Source organism: Botrytis sinoallii, assembly GCF_014898435.1.
Source record: "Botrytis sinoallii strain Bc 23 chromosome Unknown BSIN_002, whole genome shotgun sequence".
Classification (NCBI taxonomy): domain Eukaryota; kingdom Fungi; phylum Ascomycota; class Leotiomycetes; order Helotiales; family Sclerotiniaceae; genus Botrytis; species Botrytis sinoallii.
In genome coordinates this window covers 1,908,700-1,928,318 of record NW_024066029.1, presented here as the reverse complement: position 1 = coordinate 1,928,318, position 19,619 = coordinate 1,908,700, and the positions used below count along the sequence as shown (strand labels likewise).

The window sequence follows — 19,619 nt, the reverse complement described above, 5'->3', positions numbered from 1 at the left end:
CAACTCGAGCTCACGCTGGTATTCCCAGTATAAATCTCTGTCCGGCCTGCGGTTTTACCAAAGGCCGTGATCACACCCACTTTCGCCTTTTTTCTACCAATCGGCTTCGGTCGAAAGGTATTCTTTTTATTTATTTGGAATTGCGGAGACGTGATTCTATCTTATAGAATCTTTGTGAAGTCGCTTCGGCTACGGATCATCGATTCATCTACCTGTCATTTACCTTCTTCTAATCTCTTCGTTGAGATTTTAAGAAGTCTTTGACTAAGCTCTTCACCTGCTTAACTGCTTGTGAAGTTCGAACCTACTTAATTTTGGGCTTGTGGCTTTGTTGTCACGAAACTTGGTTCTTTAAAATGGTTCCCTAACCGTCAACCTTCGGTGTGGCTTCGGCCCCTTCAAAGACCGGCTCGGGTCAACCGAGCGATCAACCTTTGACCGGCACAGGTACTACTGTACCTGTAGCCGATATCAATCGACAAGCACCGGATGCGCCTCTATCTAAAAGACAGCAGAAGATGCTGAAGCGAAAGGCTGAAGCGGAGGCAGCCGAATCAGGAGCCGGATTGGGAGTCAGTTCGAACGCGAAGAAAGCCAAAGGAGGGTCACTAGGCGAGAATTTCCCTAACGAACCACTTGCGAAGTTGCTGGATAGATGGGATGTAGCCGGACCAAGAGGCCGCGACTTCCCAAGATTCAATCAAGCGAAGTCTATTCTTAAGAGTAGAGAATGTGCAATTCTCCTCAAGCTTCGATCGACGGACGCGGTCAAACAGGGGATCTCAATCTTCGTGGAGGCTAAGGTCAGGCTTGTTACTACCAATCAAGCTCCAGCCCTCGTGATAATTCTTCAAGGCGGCTATCAGATTCAACTCAGATCGAACCATTTCAAGAGAGATGTGAGTGCAAATGAATCGCGCGGTTTAATCGACACAAAAGTTTTTGCCAGGGATAGCAAAGTATTGAAGGATGCCCTCGAGAAATCGTACCATGTCAATCTCCGCGACGAAGTCATCAAATCGATAAATGACATCTTCACTGTGGATACTAAGAATCTCCACCTCATGGAATTTGAACTGGAAGGCAAATTTTGGTTTGATCGAACACCCGAACTGCCACTGAAGAAAGAGGATCTCACTGAGACTCAATTGCGTCACCAAAACCTCGCAAATTCAATACTTGGGCAGCTGAATCGTGGCCGAAACGATACTATCTGCATTCGAGCACAACAACACGTCTTTCCAGTCATCAACGCATATTGGTCGAATTGTCTCAACTTGGCCCATTCGAGCCGCGATTGGTCATTCTACAACAATTACATTGGAAACATGGCTGAAAATCAATTCGATAGATGGCATAGCGAGAAAGGAAATCCAAACTTGCCAATCGTTCGTCAACGTTGGATGCAAGTACCCTCCGCTTCAAAGAATTCGATACAATATCGTTCATATCCGGCGAAGAGAAACTTCTCAAGTACAAAGGAGCTCGAGACAATCCTTAGTGTTGGTCTCATTGGAGATGCCATGTGGGACAACGTGAATATTGCTATGCACTTCGGTAAGGACGTCATACATACCGCCATTGTTGGAGAAAAAGATGTAGTTGGCGATAGAATCCTCCATATTCTGGTTTCGAGGGGTGATGAGTTCCCCATGCCACCAACTCCTCCTGGTTCAGAACTCAAAGTCCGATTTATGCCTGGGGTCGTCGAAGCGATGACTAAAACTAGCAATCAAGAACAAGGAGAAGGGGAAGCAGCCAGGTCAAAATGAAGGCGAAGACAAGATCACTCCAGTAGCTGATGAGGGTCGCAGTTGATCCTGCCACTACTATGGTTAATACGGACGCTATGGAAATCGAAGATCCCACTCCGGCTGAAGCTTCCAAGAAGAAGAATCAAGCTGACGGCAAAGGCAAGGGCAAGGGTAATAAGTGGCAGAGACAGCAGGCAAAAGCAAAGCAAGTGAAGAAAGAACCAGTCTTTTCAGGGTATAGCAGTAGAGTCATTGAACTTTCTAATTCTCCTGGAGATATCTGTATCGCTGTCAAGATCGCTGACAAGGTACTGGACGCAGGCTTGATTGTAGGCACGGAAATCAAAGTCTGTCTTACCATGACTAGAAATACTATTCCTCAAATCCGACAAATGAAAGCAATTGCTAGTATTTGCAAAAAGCCTGCTGTTCATAATGTTAAACATGCAATGTTGCAAAACTTACTTCTCGGCGACGACATCTACACGGGCAAAGATGCGCCTGCACGGACGGTCCAAGAAGACCACTTTTCGAGGATGGAAGATGTGGAAAAGCGGGCTTTCAATGACTTCCGTGATGCTTGCAACTTCAACGGACTTTAAGAAGACTTTTGGCAAGGTGTCTTTGGCACTAATAATTTCATGAGTATGCTACAAGGTCCGCCTGGAACCGGAAAGACAACTACCGTGGCTTCAGCCACCCTTGGTTTCGCATTGTTGAGAATCAAAACTCTCCTAACTGCAACTTCTAGTACTGCCGCACAAGAGTGTATGAGAAAGTTGGTGGGTCACCTCAAGACTCTGTACGAAGTTTGCCCAGAATCGGAAGAGTGGTTTAAGGTAATTTATCTACCAACTGAATCTGCAACTCATCGTGATGTTTCGGAACAGGACGACCTTGATGCCGAGACCGTTTCAGACATGGTAGCTGATGGAGAACAACCAACTGAAGACGAAGGATTCGAAAAGTACAAGCTCTGGAATCATATTATTCAGGCCTACAAGAATGATGCTTCAGATAAGACGATACATCCAGCAGACGAGCGCAGAAAGAATGCACGAACTTGGTTATCAACTCGTGGGGAAATCAAACTTGGTGTATCCATTAGATCAAAGCAGCGAGAGACTTTCGTCGATCTCACAAAGGCCATGACCAAGAAGATCTTTGGAGATCATTCAATTCGCATTGTAGTTTGTACATCTAGTACTTCTGCCCTCTTGGAAGAATACAACTGGACCCCATGGGCAGTATTGATTGATGAAGCTTCTGCTGGAAGCGAACCAGACTGTTATGTTCCCCTAGCCTTCAAGCCCAGGCGCATTGTGTTGGCTGGAGATCTTGAGAAAGTAAAGCTTTTTACAAGATCAGCCGGTCACAATGAGTTCGCAGACCAACTCGGATTATCGCTCTACGAACGCTTGTATGGAAAGCCAACCATGCCACTCTATCGACTCAAGATCAACTATCGCATGCACCCTGATATTGCCGAGCTTCCTGCCAATCTGACTTACGAATGGTTGGAGAGTGACGATTCTACATTAGTACCGTCTGATGAGTTCAAGTTTTTTGAAGATTGGTGGTACTCAGAGCCAGCCAAGATTTATAGAGACAATCGTCGAAAGCCAGCATTTGGTCTCAAGATTGATGAATCTAGAATTCGTCGCATGTTCATCAATGTCAAAAATGGGGAGTCTGCACCGAAACCTGGGTCTCAATCTCAATTGAATCACGCCAACATCAATGCAATTGCTGATATGGTCATGAGTATCATGAAGCATCAACCAACTCGTGGATTGGCACCATTACCATTCGACAAGATTAGTATCTTCACCCCGTATAAAGCGGAGAATATGGAATTGGTGAACCAAGTCAAGATGAGAATTCGCCATGTATGGGGTGATGCCGTTGGACGATTTCCATTATTTACTACCATTGATAGTACTCAAAGTGGTCAAAATGAGATTGTTTTACTTTCTTTGACTCCAGCAAACAAGACCAATGGTTCAAAGATTGGTTTCTTGAAAGAATGGAATCGAATGAATGTAGCACTCACTCGTGCTCAATCGACTTTGTTTATGTTTGGAAATCTCGATCTTTGGCGCAGTCAACTCTCAGTCCTCGTTAAAGGTATGAGATGCAAGAAGCTTGGTCTCTTCATCATGGATCTTCTCGATTATGGTGACATTATCGACATTGATGGTGATAATACTTTACCTGCCAGTCTGGAAGAGTTACATGATCACAAGACTTGGTCCAACACCATTATTTCCGTGCCTGTTTCAAAGAGTCAGATCTCAAAAGTATTCTCTGCCATTAAGGACGAATAAGATGATAAGGAAAAGCTGGCCGAATTGGAGAAATCGCTCTGGACTGAAAATCGAAAGATTAGAGAGCACGGCAAGGCACAACGAGAGAGGTTCAGACTTGGCCAGGTCATCGAAGCCCCTCTCAGAGTTGAACGAGACGGTGGAACAGATGGTAACAGAGAAGATGTTGATTCCGATGATGATGATGAGGCACCTGAGGTCAAGGATAAGGATAGTGATTTGGACATGGACGCCAATCGAATGCTGACCGAAGTAGAATTGGCTGAGATGGAGGAGGGAGTGACCGAAAGCGTGTATTGGCTTTAGATCAATCATTACTTGTACCCAGATATTGGAGACTTTTCTGCAGATTTAGCATACAAGTAGTTAGATAATGATAATTCTATATTAGTACCCTCTGATGATAGTGATGAGTTCATATGGAATCGGATATAAGGCAGAAGTATCCCATCTGATGATAGCTATACTACAGTCTCTAATTATTCCCCATTGGCTCGAACAATGGGCCTCCAATCTTCCATTCGATTCCAAACATTGAGTTTTCTCATTTCAATCACCTCAAAATTGGACATGAGAAATATGTCCTCTTTGTAAACCTTGTTTACTTTGACAAGGTGTACTACTACTGGAAAAACTTGTGAGATATACGGAGTATAATCAAATACCATCTGATTCTTCAATTAGATAGTGTATAATAGTCTAGAAATGCCCACAAACTACTGGGCATATGATGAAGTTTAGGTATCAAAAATTCCTTCTTTTCTTTCACCTTTCTCTTGGCTTGTATATTTTGAATATAATACTTAACATCAACGTGTCTTTCACATACGACCATAGACTGAAGAGAATTGGGCATCCCGTCCGCTCTGCCATACACAAGCTTCAGATCGGTGGATTAGTAGTTGGGTGGGTGACCACCAGCGAATCCCCACTGTTGTATGTTTTTTGCATTTTTGCTCCACGATCAGCATGCATTGTATGGGCAATACCCGGAAGATGCTCCGCTCAAGGAATTTTATGAAGTACTGACGGCTTGCAAAGCTCACTGATTCATAAAGAATAGACTGTTATAGTAGGTATTGACAACCTATAGTATGATAGGTGTGAGTGTCTGGTGAACAGTCTCCTTTTTAAAGCGGACGATTTGATTTTGTACATCGTGTCTATGGATCTTGAAGGCGGGGTGGTGCGGCAATGGAACATTGATGACAGAGGACAAGCCTAGAATGAACCAAGGCACCAGTCATGAATCTTGCTTCTCCATTGTACAATATCCTTCAGCTGTCTCCACCAGAGCCTAGAACTTAAAGCATTCAGAATGCGGTCTCGCGCTTCTGATCTAACAAACGAAGAAAAAGGGGATCGCCGCCTCGCGAAATTCATCGACCCCGCAATTTTAGATAAAGGAGAACAAGAGGCGTAGTGGAATAAAGGGATTTTCTAAGCAAAGTATGAATCTATTCATGAGCTTTTGCTTTTCTCAAGATACGCGCATGTAGTTGACATTAAAGCTCATTTGACTCATTAGTTAACTTGCATATTGATGAACGGTACCTGACTGCTTTTGGTCGTTTTAGGATTAAGTGGTGCATATCATCGAGCCAACAAACTTTTGTGATCGTTCATGAAGGGTTCCTTTGTTATGATTCCAGCTCATCATTGGAACCTTAGATTTTGTCTCTTATTTCGGTGGTCCAAAGACTACTTGGCAGGTACACTGTGTAAATTCATACAGAAACACTTTGGTGGAATCGAGACGCTCAAAGCCATTTAGATCTGCTCAAAAGGTTCTCTCCTCATTAACTCATTATGGAAACAATGTAAATTCAGAACAAATAAGATATCTTATTAGGTGGATAAGATCCAAGCTTGGCAATGAAACAATGTAAATTAATGTTTTTTGTTAATTTGAAAATAAAGTGATAAGATCAAGTCTCGAATTTCGAGTCCTTCCTCGAGGTTGGTGGATACAACCTGGAAGTAGCCGACGACGTCTAATCTGTTACACACCGCTTTGATCTAATCTGGCAGAAAAGTTGACCAAAATATCATCCCATCGATCCAGGACAATAACTCCAAAAAACCACCACCTTTACGATTGAACCCTATTCAATTTATATATAGATCCTCGTGAACCGGAGTATTCTACTATCTATAGGTTTACGATACTTGTAGTGGTACCCGCAATATCTCCCTCTCTTCTTCAACAACGAATTCAATCAACCCCGCACTACCGAGAACTTAGAGTTCACCTAGATCCCAAAAGACAGAACTGGCGCATTTCACATAACGCCTCATCACAATGGCTACCGGTACCCTAGCCTGGGATCCTTTTGTTGGAGAGCATGCAGATGCTGATGCTAACTCTGACACGGCAGACGATGAAAACCTCACAACCTTTTACATTGGACATCATGAGTCAAAACGACCTTTACCTGTCACAGAATTTGTTCTGCGACAAGCTGGTGATGTTGGAGTAGGTCAACCCTCGAGTTATTGAAGCTTTTGCTAACTATTCTTTCTATTAGTATGATATGCTCACAAGTCCAATTACAAGTCCCCATTTCCATTCTAGAGTACTTTCACTGATTTCGAATCATATCGCTGAAATATCAGCTATCGACTCAAGTGATGCGCCAAACAAAGCTACCCCTCCAGCTCCCATTATTCCACCTCTCGATCCTGTCGATACACCATTCACCCCCTCCGATACAGTCTCGCAACTTATCGCATATTCTAGTCCTTGGATAGATCTATGTTCTCCAGACCCGCTCATCGCAAATATTTCTCGTCAAGTTTTGAATATCGAAATTGCATATGCTTCCTTCTGCGGAGTGGGTAATGTTATTATTCCAGGTCCAAGAACATACAATGGAGAATCGGGAAATAATGGACTTGCTCAATATGCTCGTGCTATTCAAGAGGCTCTCGCAATTGCCAGTTATATCAATATTTCAATTCATATGCCTATGTATGGTGTCGAAGACCATACGGAAATGACGGGTGATCTTTTGCCATTTTCCAGATATCAATCAACAACAGATACATCAAAGAGTGAAAACGAAATTGATTTGTATGAGAATTGGGATGCTTGGAATTTGATTCGGGATGTATGTAAATACAATTCCAGACTTTCAGTAGGTAGGTTAATGAAAATACATTTTATTTCTCCAATATTTTCATATTATTCGACCTGGACTCGTCAAATCATGAATTCTAAAAGGCCGTGGCCCACGAAGTCAATCATTCATCGCGTCGGTAATGACATTATTGTTTTTGGAGCTGCGACTTCTACTCCCCGATCGATTGTCTTTAAGAACAAGCATAAGCTAACAATATTCTATAGCATTGGCACTTCCACGTCAACTTCCTATTGAATCACTTCAATCTCGTTGGTTTGCTGAGCCCCTAAAATTATTGACCTTTACTCAATCAACATTCTTGAAGAATAAAGGTGGACATCCAGTTTTAGGCAAAGCTCATCAAAATCTCCTCACCCGCTATATGAAGCTTAAGAACCCACCATGGTTACTATTATGTGATGTAGGACCAATCCCTGGTTTGGATGATCCAAATCAACAAATCTCAGTGGCAGATGGTTATGCATCACCAAGTGTTGTTCAAGATGCACCATCTCCAACCCCAGCCGAAGCGGAGCAAGCTAGAAGAAATAGCACCAAATCACAAACAAAATCAAAGGATGTTGCAGCTCATTTGATTTATTTAAGATATCTCCAAAGAAATCAACCAGAGCGAACTCCTATTGAGAAATTCGGATCGGGTTATCAAGATTACTTACAAGCGCCTCTTCAACCATTAACAGATAATCTCGAATCTGTCACATATGAGGTTTTTGAAAAAGATCCTGTTAAATATGATTGGTATGAGCGAGCTATTGAACGAGCATTATCAGATTGGGTTTTACATAAAAAACCCACATCAAGTCTTAGTGATGCCGTTGTTCTTGCAGTAGCTGGTTCTGGACGTGGACCTTTGGTTTCTCGAGCTCTAAAAGCAAGTCAAACAACTGGTGTTCCAATTGAAGTATGGGCAGTGGAGAAGAATCCAAATGCATATGTCCTCCTTCAAAGACATAACGAAAATGTCTGGAATGGAGTAGTCAATGTTGTAAAGACCGATATGCGTGCTTGGAAAGGACCATTAAAGAATGCAGCTGGACCTATAGGTCAAGCCGTCACAACATCTTCAACCACTCCAGCAACTACACATGGTAAAGTTGATATACTTGTCTCTGAACTTCTTGGTTCTTTTGCAGACAATGAATTATCGCCTGAATGTATTGATGGAGTTCAACATGTGTTAGCACCAGAACACGGTATTTCAATCCCCGCTTCATATACCGCTCACCTTACCCCAATTCTTGCTCCTCGTCTTCACGCCGATATTTCCAACAGATTTTCGGCAGACGAACACGCTACAGATACTCCTTATGTAGTCATGTTCCACGCCATTGATTTCCTTGCCACTTCCGTCCCGGAACATCCTCAAATTCAACAAGCATGGGAATTCTCACATCCACTCCCTGTAAACACATTACACATTGCTGAAGCCAGAAGAGGCGGTGGGGTTAGTGGAGGAGGTGGTGGAAGTATGTCTGGAGGTGATGGTGCTAATGAACATAATACACGTTATGCACGTCTCAAGTTCGTTTGTAAAGATCGTGGTGTGGTCAATGGACTTGCCGGATATTTCGAAGCTGTTTTGTATGAAGGTGGAGGAAAAGCCGAGAATAAGGTCGAATTGAGCACGCGTCCTGATACAATTGATGCGAAGAGTAAAGATATGATTTCATGGTTTCCAATTTCTTTCCTTTGAAGGTATGTATTTCCTCTCCTAACCTTTATAATCATGAGTCATTAACATATAAATAGTCACCTCTATATATTCCTGATGATTCAGAGGTAGAAGCCAGCATTTGGAGACAAACTGATGATAGAAAAGTATGGTATGAGTGGTTAGTTGAAGCGTTTGTTATGGTGGGACCTAACAAACGCTTGAGAGTGGGTTTGAGTGAGGTAGGTAGTAGCCGATCAATTGGTTGTCTTATGTAAATAGGTTTTATATGAAAAATGCATATTCATCAATCAATTTATCATTGAAGTAAGAGAGCAATGAATATCCATACCTACCATACGATAATTTGTCACTGTGTACTGTGATATCAAAATGTAGTAGAAGTGTGGCGTGACTTGTTTAGAATCTGGTAGCCATTCCTAGGTACCTAAGCTTGCTTTGATTTGCTTGAACAACGCCGTTCGTGAATAAATCATTGTAGGTATAGGTAATTTTCTCCTCTCCTACTACTCCTGCTCACTGGAAGTGAGATGTTCCTACATTCTACCATATCTGCTATGTAATGCTCTCCGCATTCCATTCATATTTTCTCCCATACTAGGTATCTATCAAATTTCCCATTGGACCTCTCTTGCTTTCCTCTCCTTTCAGTCCATTATGGTTTCCACATCCATCTATCCATTTGTCAAGTCGCAAGTTCACAGAATCATCCCTCCATCTTCGTATCATCTTCTTCCTTCTTGATTTGTGCAGCTGATATGTAAAGGACGTTATTGCATCTATTTGAATGTTAGATTTTGCGCATTTAGTTTTGATTTCGATCCTAATGTGATGAGCATTTCCATGTCGCAGCGCAGCGCAATGACGTGCCACTGAGTGCAGTGCAGCCCATCAATTCAAACGCTCAGCATCAATTACCCAAGCCCTTTGAAAACCTCAAATATAACAGAAGGAATAAACAAACCTAATCAAGACCTGACCCAAAGTACTCGTCATTTCCGAATCAATCCATTCCTCGGCGCCCGATAATTGAATATTCATATAACTGTCGATACTGACAAGCTTGCCCTTATATTCGGTTTGACCGCCCCATTTTAGACGAATGATTACTTCTTCGTTGACGCTACATAGTGGATTAGTATGTTTATAGTTTCATGTGTGCGCGGAAGGAAGTTGGTGAGAATTCGATGTTGGAAGCTCGATTGAGGAAGGATAGCTAGAACGTACAGGTTTTGAAGGAACGGACGGGGGTTAATTGGTACGAACTAATGAGAATTAGTAATTTGATATTAAAGAGGGAAGAAAGATGACTTACACTCATGATGTGAGCTGGAGATTGAAATGAATGGGTTGTGGAGGGACGCGGGTTTGAAATGGTCGCGTCGGAAGTGAGGTTGCTGATGGTTGTTACTCGTTGGCTAGGCTGGCGTCGCTGGGAAATTTTCTAAGCGAAGTGCAAGGCTGAGATTGTGATGAGGCTGGTGATCATCATGTGGAATAATCTCAGCATCAATGTCAATAGGAATTTAATGATGAAAATGACCAAGGAGCTATATCATGCTTGAAGATCTCGGGAGTCACTATACGATATTTGAATGGAATTTGATATCGAATATTGAGATAGATCGCTCATATAGGTAACAAATACTATCATTGCTTCAACACTACATTCCACAGACCAGGTGACTTGATATCATAACATTCATACTTGATCCTTTTGACATCTATTCATAATCTCATTTCTTCTGTCTCATCTCAATTTCTCCTAATCTCCCATTTCAAGTCCTTGATGCTAACTTCCTCTCCTGCTTTATCATCATAATCATACCATTCTCCATCATTCAAATCGATAGCAGTAAATTTGGTACCACTGTCGGTTCCAACAGCCAACCAATCTCCCTAAGAGAAACAAATACATAAGATTCAAATATCATAGTAAACATTTGAAGAAAGGCTTACCTCAGGTTTGAATTCTACCAACTCAAGACCTCGACAATCAAATTCTAGAATCTTTTGACGAGTTGGTGGAGAGGCTGCTTGATATGGAACTGGTGTTGATATAACTGATGCAGATGATTCTTTCTATACATGAAATCAGCACTTCTGTTTCATAATATGATGAGTAGAACTACACACCTTACAGAACTTGCATTTCCATACAAAGTTTGCCTCTCCTCTACTACCACTCATCTCATTTGCTTCCTAAAGTCCATGTTAGTATCTGAAGAATAGAAGAATTTAGACCCTCGCTATTCTTGACTTGACTTACAAATCTATTGATGTTTATGAAGTTTGGATGAATTTCTCTGCATGATACACATTGTACTTTGAAAGTATACCAGAAGTTCTTCTCTGCGCTGTCATCGGGGACAAGCTCATTCACACTACATACAGTGAAGTGTTAGCTCTTGTATATCTCGAGGTTCCTTTATATACTGACCCAGAAAGATCTGCAGTAAGTGTCAAGGTAAGCATCGTGAGTTTCGTGATACTGGTAATGTATGTATTTATTTGATCTTATTGTTACAACGCAAGTATGAAAATCATGGAGGGGCATAATGAGGAGGGGTGGTTTGTACTACAAATTCGATCGGTTAAAGCGGCCGCCCAATTGTGAAAGTCATTCGATAAGTTTTGATAGACATCAATTTATTTTACATAGCGCAAAAGTTCGAAACTTCCCCAACCTTCAATGGCACGACTGACGAGTCCAGTAAGCTGAAAATCCATAAATTGACAAGTATGCAAATATAATGCAAAGTTTATGGTTCCGCGCTGCGCAGACCAGATCATCATGTCGTTGTAACACTTGTGTGAAAATCGGCACAATCATAACTCGTCAAACGACAAATGCAATTGGGAAACGTCGAAGGGTTAGCATAGGGGATATATTTACGGCATGTTATTCAACAATACTCGCAACTGCTGCAGTGGCAGATTCGAATCGAAAAGTTCGACGAAGGGAACAATGGGATCGAGTCATTGCAGAAGCAAAGGCGGGAGTTCCTACCGACAAAGTGGAGGAATCGCAGGATCGTCAAGTCGAAGGAAATGCAAGTGAAGTCAAGAATCAGATGCCGGGAATGCCAGGAGAGTCAGGAACATCAGGAATTTCAGGAACGTCAAGGCTCCCAGGATATTTGGGGAATCAATTTTCTTTCCCAAGAACTGGAGTTATTGGTACAAAGGCTGGATCTACAGGACCCATGACGTGGGATGGAGTCAACTGGACGGCAAACTCTTCCATGAGTCGGTTGGGAGTTCAAATCAATCACGAACCCTCACATGTCTCGAGGTCCATCGAGATCACGGCACCAGAAACTTCACAGGATCTCATTCCCCAATCCACCACTCCCCCCGTTCAGTCAGCCACGCCAGAACATATTGCAAACCTAGAACAGTTCGGCGAATATATACCCTCAAATGCCATGCTTCAGCCCCGCAAAGTAAAAACTCGGAAACACTTGGACCGATTAGAAAACTCGATTTCGAAGCTAGTTCATCGACTCATGTGGACTACTAAGCTCTCTCCTATGGCAGCGGATTTACACTCAGCATCGTCTGGTATCTTTCTCCAGACTGATAAAATGATAGGACGAGTGGAGGAATTACAACGGGGTGATATTAGCATGCCAGCGTACCATTTGGAAGCCGAAATTGGTCAAGAAAGATTTCATTTACATGACGCGCTGGAAAATCTCCTCAAAAATACATCTCCGGGTCAGGATAATCTCAATCTAATTCTAGCCAAGATATGCTACAATCTTCTCATAAGTTCAGCATCGCCAAATATTTTTACCTATAACTTTTTAATCGAGAAATTGACAGAATTAATGCTTCATGACCACGCTCAAGTAATTGTTGATTCATTTCTCTACGATACAATGTTCAAACCTACTTCAAGGACTATTCAGGTTATTTTGAATCATTATGCAGCCAAGAATGATTTAGAAGGTTATCGAAGCATTATCAGGCGCATGAGAGCAGTGGATGGGAGTATGAGAATTGCACGGAGACATGAGAATCAACTATTGGGCAATCCACGTGTTTTGAGTTGGGCAGAGAAACATGCTCAGAGATTGACCCTGAGAGGAGGTTGGCTCGAACGAAAAGTACCACGAGATGAATCTATATTCGATGCTCTTATTGGGACGAGTCTCCAAATGACCACTGCTCGACAATCTGTCATGTATATTCGAGCAGCTTTACGTCAAGACAAGAAAATTAAGATTCGACCAGAGTTACTTTGTGAGGCAGTGAGAAGTTGTGTAGCTCAACTAGATCATGCTGCTGGAGCGTCACTTTTACATTCTATATTAGAGACCTGGGCCGAAAATATAGAAGTACCTGATCGCATCCCGCTCACCAAAACTACACGGTGGGCCATAAGGGAACTTATGTATCTTTGTGGAATTGACCCGACAAAAGATCTACCAAGCATTTTACCAATAGATATTCCTAGGTGGAATCTGGGAAGGCTTTTGTTTTGGTTAAACCTTGGTTCGATACGTGATTCTGTTGAACGGTTTGTTGCACGTGTAAATTCATTGCAAGACATTCTTCAGATATCCTCAAAAAGATTCAATTACAACGTCAAAAAGGAATCTCACCTTGAGTTCCCCGAATTTGGAAATACTCAAGCTTGGGATTATCTTCCAGTGAAAAGAACTCGGAATCGACCATCACTTCAGCCTAGCATTGACCGCTCCCTCGAGATTTTCGAAAAGTTCACATATACAGAGAACGCACGAGCAGATAAATCAAAACAAGGAACCCGTCAAGGTAGAAGAGTGATGCTTCAAAGCTTGGAATCCAAGGTTGCATTGTCAAACGCAAACATCTTATCGACTGAAATGTCTTTAGTCTCCTTCTACTACAATCAATTCCCTAGAGATTGGAGATATACATATCATCTCAGGTTACAGGAATCTCCACACATGTCATTAGGACACAGAATTGTTGTTCTCAAGGGATTAAAACGGCTTCAAAAACTTCATGTGTTCGAATACCAGATAAATTTGAGCTTACGACAAATCAATCTCTTGAAGAAGGAACTCTACTACATAGTAAAAGAAAGAGAGCAGCGCATGATGAATCTTATTGTCAAGGTTAATCAAAGTGCAAAACAAGTCAAACATATTGCATGGCATCTACATGTTATGAAACAGAGCATCAAATCGAAAGCGGAATTCCTTCGCTTGAAAGAGTCGCGAGAAATTAATCAACGAATCAGTCACCTCGAATTCGCGATTAATACGAATCAAAGACATATCAAACTTTTAGAACGGGATCTCATCTTGGATTTTCCACAAGTAAATCCTGAGTGGAAGTTACGGGAATTGAACTTGGTCTTGTTCAAGATCAATAAGGGGAAACAACAAGTTAAACTTTTGGCCGAGGAGATTTATCTCACCTATCCTCCTCAAGTGGCCAGAAAGACTTACGCCCGCTCGAAACGTGACTGGAAGGTGCTTCGGAAATTCCGCACAAAACTTTCCTTTCATTATGAACCCCCTGTTGACAAATTCTCACCAAGCGAAGAACGACGAGAGTATGAGGTGGCATGAGAGCTGTCGATAGCTGTCGATAGAAGTTATGATTCATTACAAGCAACCGACACGGTATTTATCGGATGCGACAAAAATTATCGTCTGGATCGCTTGAATTTCATGGATCTTGGGTTTCGATTGGAAAAGGTTTGGGAACATCTGATGTATCATGGTAGAAGTATACATAGTTGGGCTGAAATTTCACGTGTATTTATGAGATACCTGCATAGAGCGGCGTTTACGTTAGATATAAAATGGTTATTGGTATATGTGCATAACAAGGCGTTTTGGAGTTTATACATGTGGCCGATGGTCAAAGGGAATGGCATATTGGTGCATGATTGGACCTGGGAATGGTCAATCTGCATATGTATAACAGATAGACGAATACAAAATCTGTACAAATGATATCTCCACCATATTCAACAATTTAAATCTCTTGCAAAGCATATTCATTGTTATCTAAGTTGTGATTTAGAAACTTCTCTTGCGTATATTGAGTAACGCTCAATTTTATCTTCGTTGCTCAATACCATATACTTCTAGTTCTATGATGGGGTATCTCGTCTTTTCCTTCCAATTCCCGTTCCTTCATGGTATCGTAAAGAAAGAAGTCGATCAAAATAGCATTTACTTTTGCCTCTGGATGATTCTTCAATATCTCTCTTCGAATCAATTCTACACACCATATACTACAACCTATGATTCATCATGTTAGATTAATTCTTTAAATTCCGTTCACATCCAAAACAAAGAAATGAGAAGTAGAAAAAGAAGAAGAAAATCATGAAACCTTACCTCTCAACTGCACCTCCCAAGTATGTCCACTTTCAATAACTTCTCCTTTCCTAATATTACTCTCCAAAGCCGGTGCATACCATAAACATCCCAACGTATTCAACAACTGTGGAATACGATAATCGGCAAACATAGTAAGTTTATCAATATCATTAAATTCTCCCCAACTTTCTCCATCAAACGCTGCCCATAAATCCGCTACACATATTTGTGCACGTTTGAGTAATCTGACTTCCTTCCGCTTCTCAAACGAAACCACATCATTGAAACAAGGAAAAGAATCCGCGAGAAGATTCACAAGCGCAGCTGCAGAGTGATTAGATTCCTTTATGCAATTTGTGAAAGAACAGTTGTATCTCTCGTAGAGAATCGTCCCCGCTTCACGAAGAAGTGAGAGACGTGTCGTAAGAAGTGGCATGGGTTCCGCCGTACATGAACGAAAAATATGGGCGAATACTTCTTCCGTGAGTTCATTCTCGTCTTGCCAATAACAAGAACTGGTAATGGGATATCCCTCTTCTAAACCTCTTTGTAATGCAGCTACTAAACTCCAATATCCGGTCCACTTCTTTCCTTTGTACTCTACTGCAAATCTTTCTTCTTCATTTTGAAGACTCCAGAAGGAAAAATTGAGTAGATCCATGGTGAAGATGAAGTTTACCGTACTCTCGTCTTTGGCTTTGGGATGTAAGTCATGTGATGACCATGTTTTGGTAGAGTAGGATTTCGTTTGCATCTGGGAGTAGATGGATGCAGCAGCAGCTTTGGTGGAAGCCATATCGAGAGCGACATCGATGGAATTGTTGTAGATGTATTCAGCACTTTCGAGAACGCGGGTTTCGGGGATATCTGGGGTGGTAGGTTTGCGGAAATGTTGACGGAGGAGCTCGAGGAGCTCGGGATCGGCTTCATCGTCGGACATGATGGATAGGGGGTTGAGTGTGGAATTTAGGGGAGGTTTGGGGGTTTGGGGGTTCAATGATTGATGATTGATGATTGAGAGTTCAATGATGTGGTAGTAATATACTAATATTGTAGTATTGAAAGAGTTAGAGCTTGGAGGGGTATGAGAGATGCATTAGAGGTGGACTCGGCGGGGTATGTATGGACTGTAAAATTCGTCGATTTTAGATGAAGTGTGGATACAAAAAGTAAAGGTAGGAACGATTGAGAATACTAGGTGACGACTAGGTATGTAGATAGACAGAATTTGTAAATTTCTTTTTATATTGAGATCATACTATGAAACTATCATCTACCTGGTATAATGCATAATTGAGTTATAATTTCAGCTCTTACCTCCTACCTACATAGTAATAAACACTCAGACCTCAAAATGAGACCATCATGTATCTACTAGGTACCTACATAGTCTCCTACTTCATAGTCTCCTTTACATACCTAGTACTCTCCATACCTACTTTGTGAAAAAAACCAAACAAACTTCACTTCGCTCCTACCACCCAAACGATAAGAAGTTCGCTTACATAATCAAGCGCGCTTTCCACCTTTATCAACGCGATGGCGGATTTATCCCCCATAGGTAAAATCGATAGCTTAGCCAAAATAATAAGCAGAGCCTCAGGAACCATCTCAATCGGTGATGATCAACTTTGGATTTCTATTCACATAACCTCAACCTTGATTTTGGTCGTCATTCTACATCTTGCGCTGTCGCAAAATATCAACGCATGAATTACTCAACATGATGCGCGATCAATTCAACATGCAGTCATTGGGGAAACCTTTGAATATTATGGTCAAGGAGGTAAGCGTACAAAGTTCACACTATCTTATTCTCTGGAAGGCGAGGAGTTCTTCCGATTTTGTTTCATTTTCTCTTGTTTTTATGGTTCTTGCGGTTGGATTTGGATATTTTACTGTCGCAAATCCAATTTGCAGGAATATAAATCCAATGTCGTTGGAATTATGTTTGTTCCAACCAACTGTTTCTGCAAACTTCCCACTTTTGCGGAAACCCATTGAAAATGAATGTACTTACTAAACTATTCAAATAGGCCCGGATCTTGATGGTAGGAGCCGGAGGAATTGGATGTGAATTACTCAAGAACTTGGTTTTGGCTGGCTTTGGAGAAATTCACATTGTAGACCTGGATACCATCGATCTCAGCAACTTAAATCGACAATTCCTATTCCGTCATGAACATATTAAGAAATCAAAGGCTTTGGTAGGTTCTCTAGTTATGGCCGAGTTTGGATATGTGCTGATGAGAAATTTACAGGTTGCGAAAGATGCGGCGCATAAGTTCAACCCGAAAGTCAAACTAGAAGCACATCATGCGAATATCAAGGATGCACAATTCAATGTGGATTGGTTCAAGGGTTTTACAATGGTTTTCAATGCTTTGGATAATCTTGAAGCTAGGAGACATGTAAACAAGATGTGTTTGGCAGCGGATATACCTTTAATCGAATCGGGTACAACTGGTTTCAATGGACAAGTTCAGGTTATTAAGAAAGGAAAGACGGCATGTTATGATTGCACAACAAAAGAGACACCAAAGAGTTTCCCGGTTTGTACTATTCGCAGTACACCAAGTCAACCAATTCATTGTATAGTTTGGGGAAAGAGCTATTTATTGAGGTATGTCTGGCCTGGGGACTGAGTGGGAAGGAAGTTTTGCTAATTCATCAAAGTGAGGTATTTGGTGCTAGTGAGGATGAATCAACTGAGATGGATCATTCAGAAGATTCAGAGAATGGTATGTTTCTCCAAGCTATGGAGCTCCAAGCTCTATTGCCCCGTGATATTTTGAAGTATTGTGTTAATTTTAAATAGCCAAGGAGATTGAAAAGTTGCGGTTAGAGTCTCAAGCTTTAAAGAAGATTAAAGAATCAATGGGTACCGATGCATTCCCTCAACTACTTTTTGATAAGGTCTTTAAGGATGATATCATTCGTTTAAGATCTATGGAGGACATGTGGAAATCAAGACGACCACCTGAGGCATTAGATTACACCACCTTGAATGTAGAAGCAGGAAATGATGAAGCCGTCAAGCAAGCTATACTCAAAGATGATCAACGAGTTTGGAATTTACATGAGAATCTCATTGTTTTCAAAGATAGGTTAGTATTTCCCTTATTCCTTTCCAAAAAATCACAATTCTGACTTCATTAGTCTGGAACGATTAAGTAAGAGATTACAAGAAATGAAATCTACCTCAAATGCTGCCACCTCCGCAGAACCAATAATCACATTTGATAAAGATGATGAGGATACTTTGGACTTTGTCACCGCAAGCGCCAATCTAAGATCCATCGTCTTTGGTATCGAAACTAAATCTCGATTTGATATCAAACAAATGGCCGGTAATATCATCCCTGCTATTGCAACTACCAACGCTATTGTAGCTGGTCTCTGTGTTTTACAATCATTCAAAGTACTTCGAGGTGATTACTCTAGTAGTAAAGAGGTATGTTTAACTTTCAGGTTTGGGATAATTAGAATACATACTTACACGAATAGATTTTCCTTTCTCCATTTGCTCCAGAAAGATTACTCTCCTCTGATAAGTACCGAGAACCAAACCCAGACTGTCCTGTATGCAGTGTAGTACAGACTCGCCTATTGGTTGATATGTCAAGAGCCACACTCAATGATCTTGTTGAGGGTTTCTTGAAACTTCAACTTGGATACGGAGAGGAATTCGTGGTTAATAATGAGAGTGGGTTACTTTATGATGTTGAGGAAACTGAGAATTTGGACAAAAAACTTAGTGAACTTGGTAAGCTTTTCTTTTCGAATGCACATTTTTGAATGCGATCAACTGACAAAATGTATAGGCATTAAAGGAGATACATTCTTGACAGTTATTGATGAAGATGATGAAAATCCAAAGGGTCCTAGAGTTAACCTCGTACTTAATGTACAAGAATCGTAAGTCTTCTAGACATTTCATGTTTTTTCTCTTCCTATTCTTCACATCTTAACATTTATAACAGTGACACCGCAATGGAAGATTCTCCCATCAAAAGTCTCGATATCAACGTCAACTCCTCCATCCCTACCGTTCCTATTATCTCCGAAGAATCTACCGCTACATCCCCTGAATCACCAATTCCACGTCGTAAGAAACCTATTCCAGAACCTGAATCCAAAGAGCCAACAAATGGACATGCAAAATCTCTCACCGCAGAAGTTCTTCAAAATGGTAATTCCAATGGTATCAAAAAGAGACCTGCATCCGATGCATTGGAACATGATCCTTCCCCAACTTCGAAGCGTTCCAAGATGGAACCGCTCGGTTCAACCAATTTGTCCATGGACACTTTGAATGATGGTATTATTGTATTGGATGATGCGAATGATGGAGCTATTTTGATTGATGATGATTAGATGCTTATTTGCATTTT

The 19,619-nt window shown here is 41.4% G+C and overlaps 9 protein-coding genes across 9 annotated transcripts; 6 read left to right on the top strand and 3 right to left on the bottom strand.

Annotated features, from left to right (window-relative positions):
- Positions 1 to 518: 518 nt before the first annotated feature.
- EAF02_001635 (uncharacterized protein) lies at positions 519 to 1,772 on the top strand (the record flags this gene model as incomplete). Its single annotated transcript, XM_038897683.1, has 1 exon — positions 519 to 1,772. The coding sequence occupies one exon, from the start codon at positions 519 to 521 to the stop codon at positions 1,770 to 1,772; it is 1,254 nt and encodes a 417-aa protein (XP_038762658.1).
- Positions 1,773 to 1,831: 59 nt separating this feature from the next.
- On the top strand, positions 1,832 to 2,356 carry EAF02_001634 (uncharacterized protein; the record flags this gene model as incomplete). The annotated part of the gene is made up of 1 exon (XM_038897682.1): positions 1,832 to 2,356. The coding sequence occupies one exon, from the start codon at positions 1,832 to 1,834 to the stop codon at positions 2,354 to 2,356; it is 525 nt and encodes a 174-aa protein (XP_038762657.1).
- A 39-nt stretch (positions 2,357 to 2,395) lies between these two features.
- On the top strand, positions 2,396 to 4,387 carry EAF02_001633 (uncharacterized protein; the record flags this gene model as incomplete). Its single annotated transcript, XM_038897681.1, has 2 exons — positions 2,396 to 4,040; positions 4,083 to 4,387. 2 exons carry the CDS (start codon positions 2,396 to 2,398, stop codon positions 4,385 to 4,387), a joined length of 1,950 nt encoding a protein of 649 aa, XP_038762656.1.
- Positions 4,388 to 6,383: 1,996 nt separating this feature from the next.
- Positions 6,384 to 9,153, top strand: EAF02_001632 (uncharacterized protein; the record flags this gene model as incomplete). The annotated part of the gene is made up of 4 exons (XM_038897680.1): positions 6,384 to 6,557; positions 6,610 to 7,222; positions 7,428 to 8,876; positions 9,002 to 9,153. The coding sequence occupies 4 exons, from the start codon at positions 6,384 to 6,386 to the stop codon at positions 9,151 to 9,153; spliced, it is 2,388 nt and encodes a 795-aa protein (XP_038762655.1).
- Positions 9,154 to 9,272: 119 nt separating this feature from the next.
- EAF02_001631 (uncharacterized protein) lies at positions 9,273 to 10,377 on the bottom strand. Its single transcript, XM_038897679.1, has 4 exons — positions 10,212 to 10,377; positions 10,124 to 10,161; positions 9,861 to 10,019; positions 9,273 to 9,675 (listed from the first exon to the last, which is right to left on the bottom strand). The coding sequence occupies exons 1-4, from the start codon at positions 10,215 to 10,217 to the stop codon at positions 9,603 to 9,605; spliced, it is 276 nt and encodes a 91-aa protein (XP_038762654.1). The 5' UTR covers positions 10,218 to 10,377; the 3' UTR covers positions 9,273 to 9,602.
- A 274-nt stretch (positions 10,378 to 10,651) lies between these two features.
- EAF02_001630 (uncharacterized protein) lies at positions 10,652 to 11,371 on the bottom strand (the record flags this gene model as incomplete). Its single annotated transcript, XM_038897678.1, has 5 exons — positions 10,652 to 10,795; positions 10,856 to 10,978; positions 11,033 to 11,098; positions 11,166 to 11,280; positions 11,337 to 11,371. The coding sequence occupies 5 exons, from the start codon at positions 11,369 to 11,371 to the stop codon at positions 10,652 to 10,654; spliced, it is 483 nt and encodes a 160-aa protein (XP_038762653.1).
- A 278-nt stretch (positions 11,372 to 11,649) lies between these two features.
- On the top strand, positions 11,650 to 14,463 carry EAF02_001629 (uncharacterized protein; the record flags this gene model as incomplete). The annotated part of the gene is made up of 1 exon (XM_038897677.1): positions 11,650 to 14,463. The coding sequence occupies one exon, from the start codon at positions 11,650 to 11,652 to the stop codon at positions 14,461 to 14,463; it is 2,814 nt and encodes a 937-aa protein (XP_038762652.1).
- Positions 14,464 to 14,971: 508 nt separating this feature from the next.
- EAF02_001628 (uncharacterized protein) lies at positions 14,972 to 16,165 on the bottom strand (the record flags this gene model as incomplete). Its single annotated transcript, XM_038897676.1, has 2 exons — positions 14,972 to 15,144; positions 15,244 to 16,165. 2 exons carry the CDS (start codon positions 16,163 to 16,165, stop codon positions 14,972 to 14,974), a joined length of 1,095 nt encoding a protein of 364 aa, XP_038762651.1.
- Positions 16,166 to 16,948: 783 nt separating this feature from the next.
- Positions 16,949 to 19,602, top strand: EAF02_001627 (uncharacterized protein; the record flags this gene model as incomplete). The annotated part of the gene is made up of 9 exons (XM_038897675.1): positions 16,949 to 17,011; positions 17,262 to 17,432; positions 17,487 to 17,848; positions 17,902 to 17,966; positions 18,044 to 18,332; positions 18,385 to 18,679; positions 18,733 to 18,991; positions 19,050 to 19,143; positions 19,209 to 19,602. The coding sequence occupies 9 exons, from the start codon at positions 16,949 to 16,951 to the stop codon at positions 19,600 to 19,602; spliced, it is 1,992 nt and encodes a 663-aa protein (XP_038762650.1).
- Between the last annotated feature and the right edge of the window lie 17 nt (positions 19,603 to 19,619).

Coding starts and splice junctions, on each gene's coding strand:
- EAF02_001631 (XM_038897679.1), bottom strand. Junction 10,020..10,123: donor CGTCCGTTCCTTCAAAACCT/GTACGTTCTAGC, acceptor TCCACTATGTAG/CGTCAACGAAGAAGTAATCA. Junction 9,676..9,860: donor TTGGGTCAGGTCTTGATTAG/GTTTGTTTATTC, acceptor ACATTCAAATAG/ATGCAATAACGTCCTTTACA.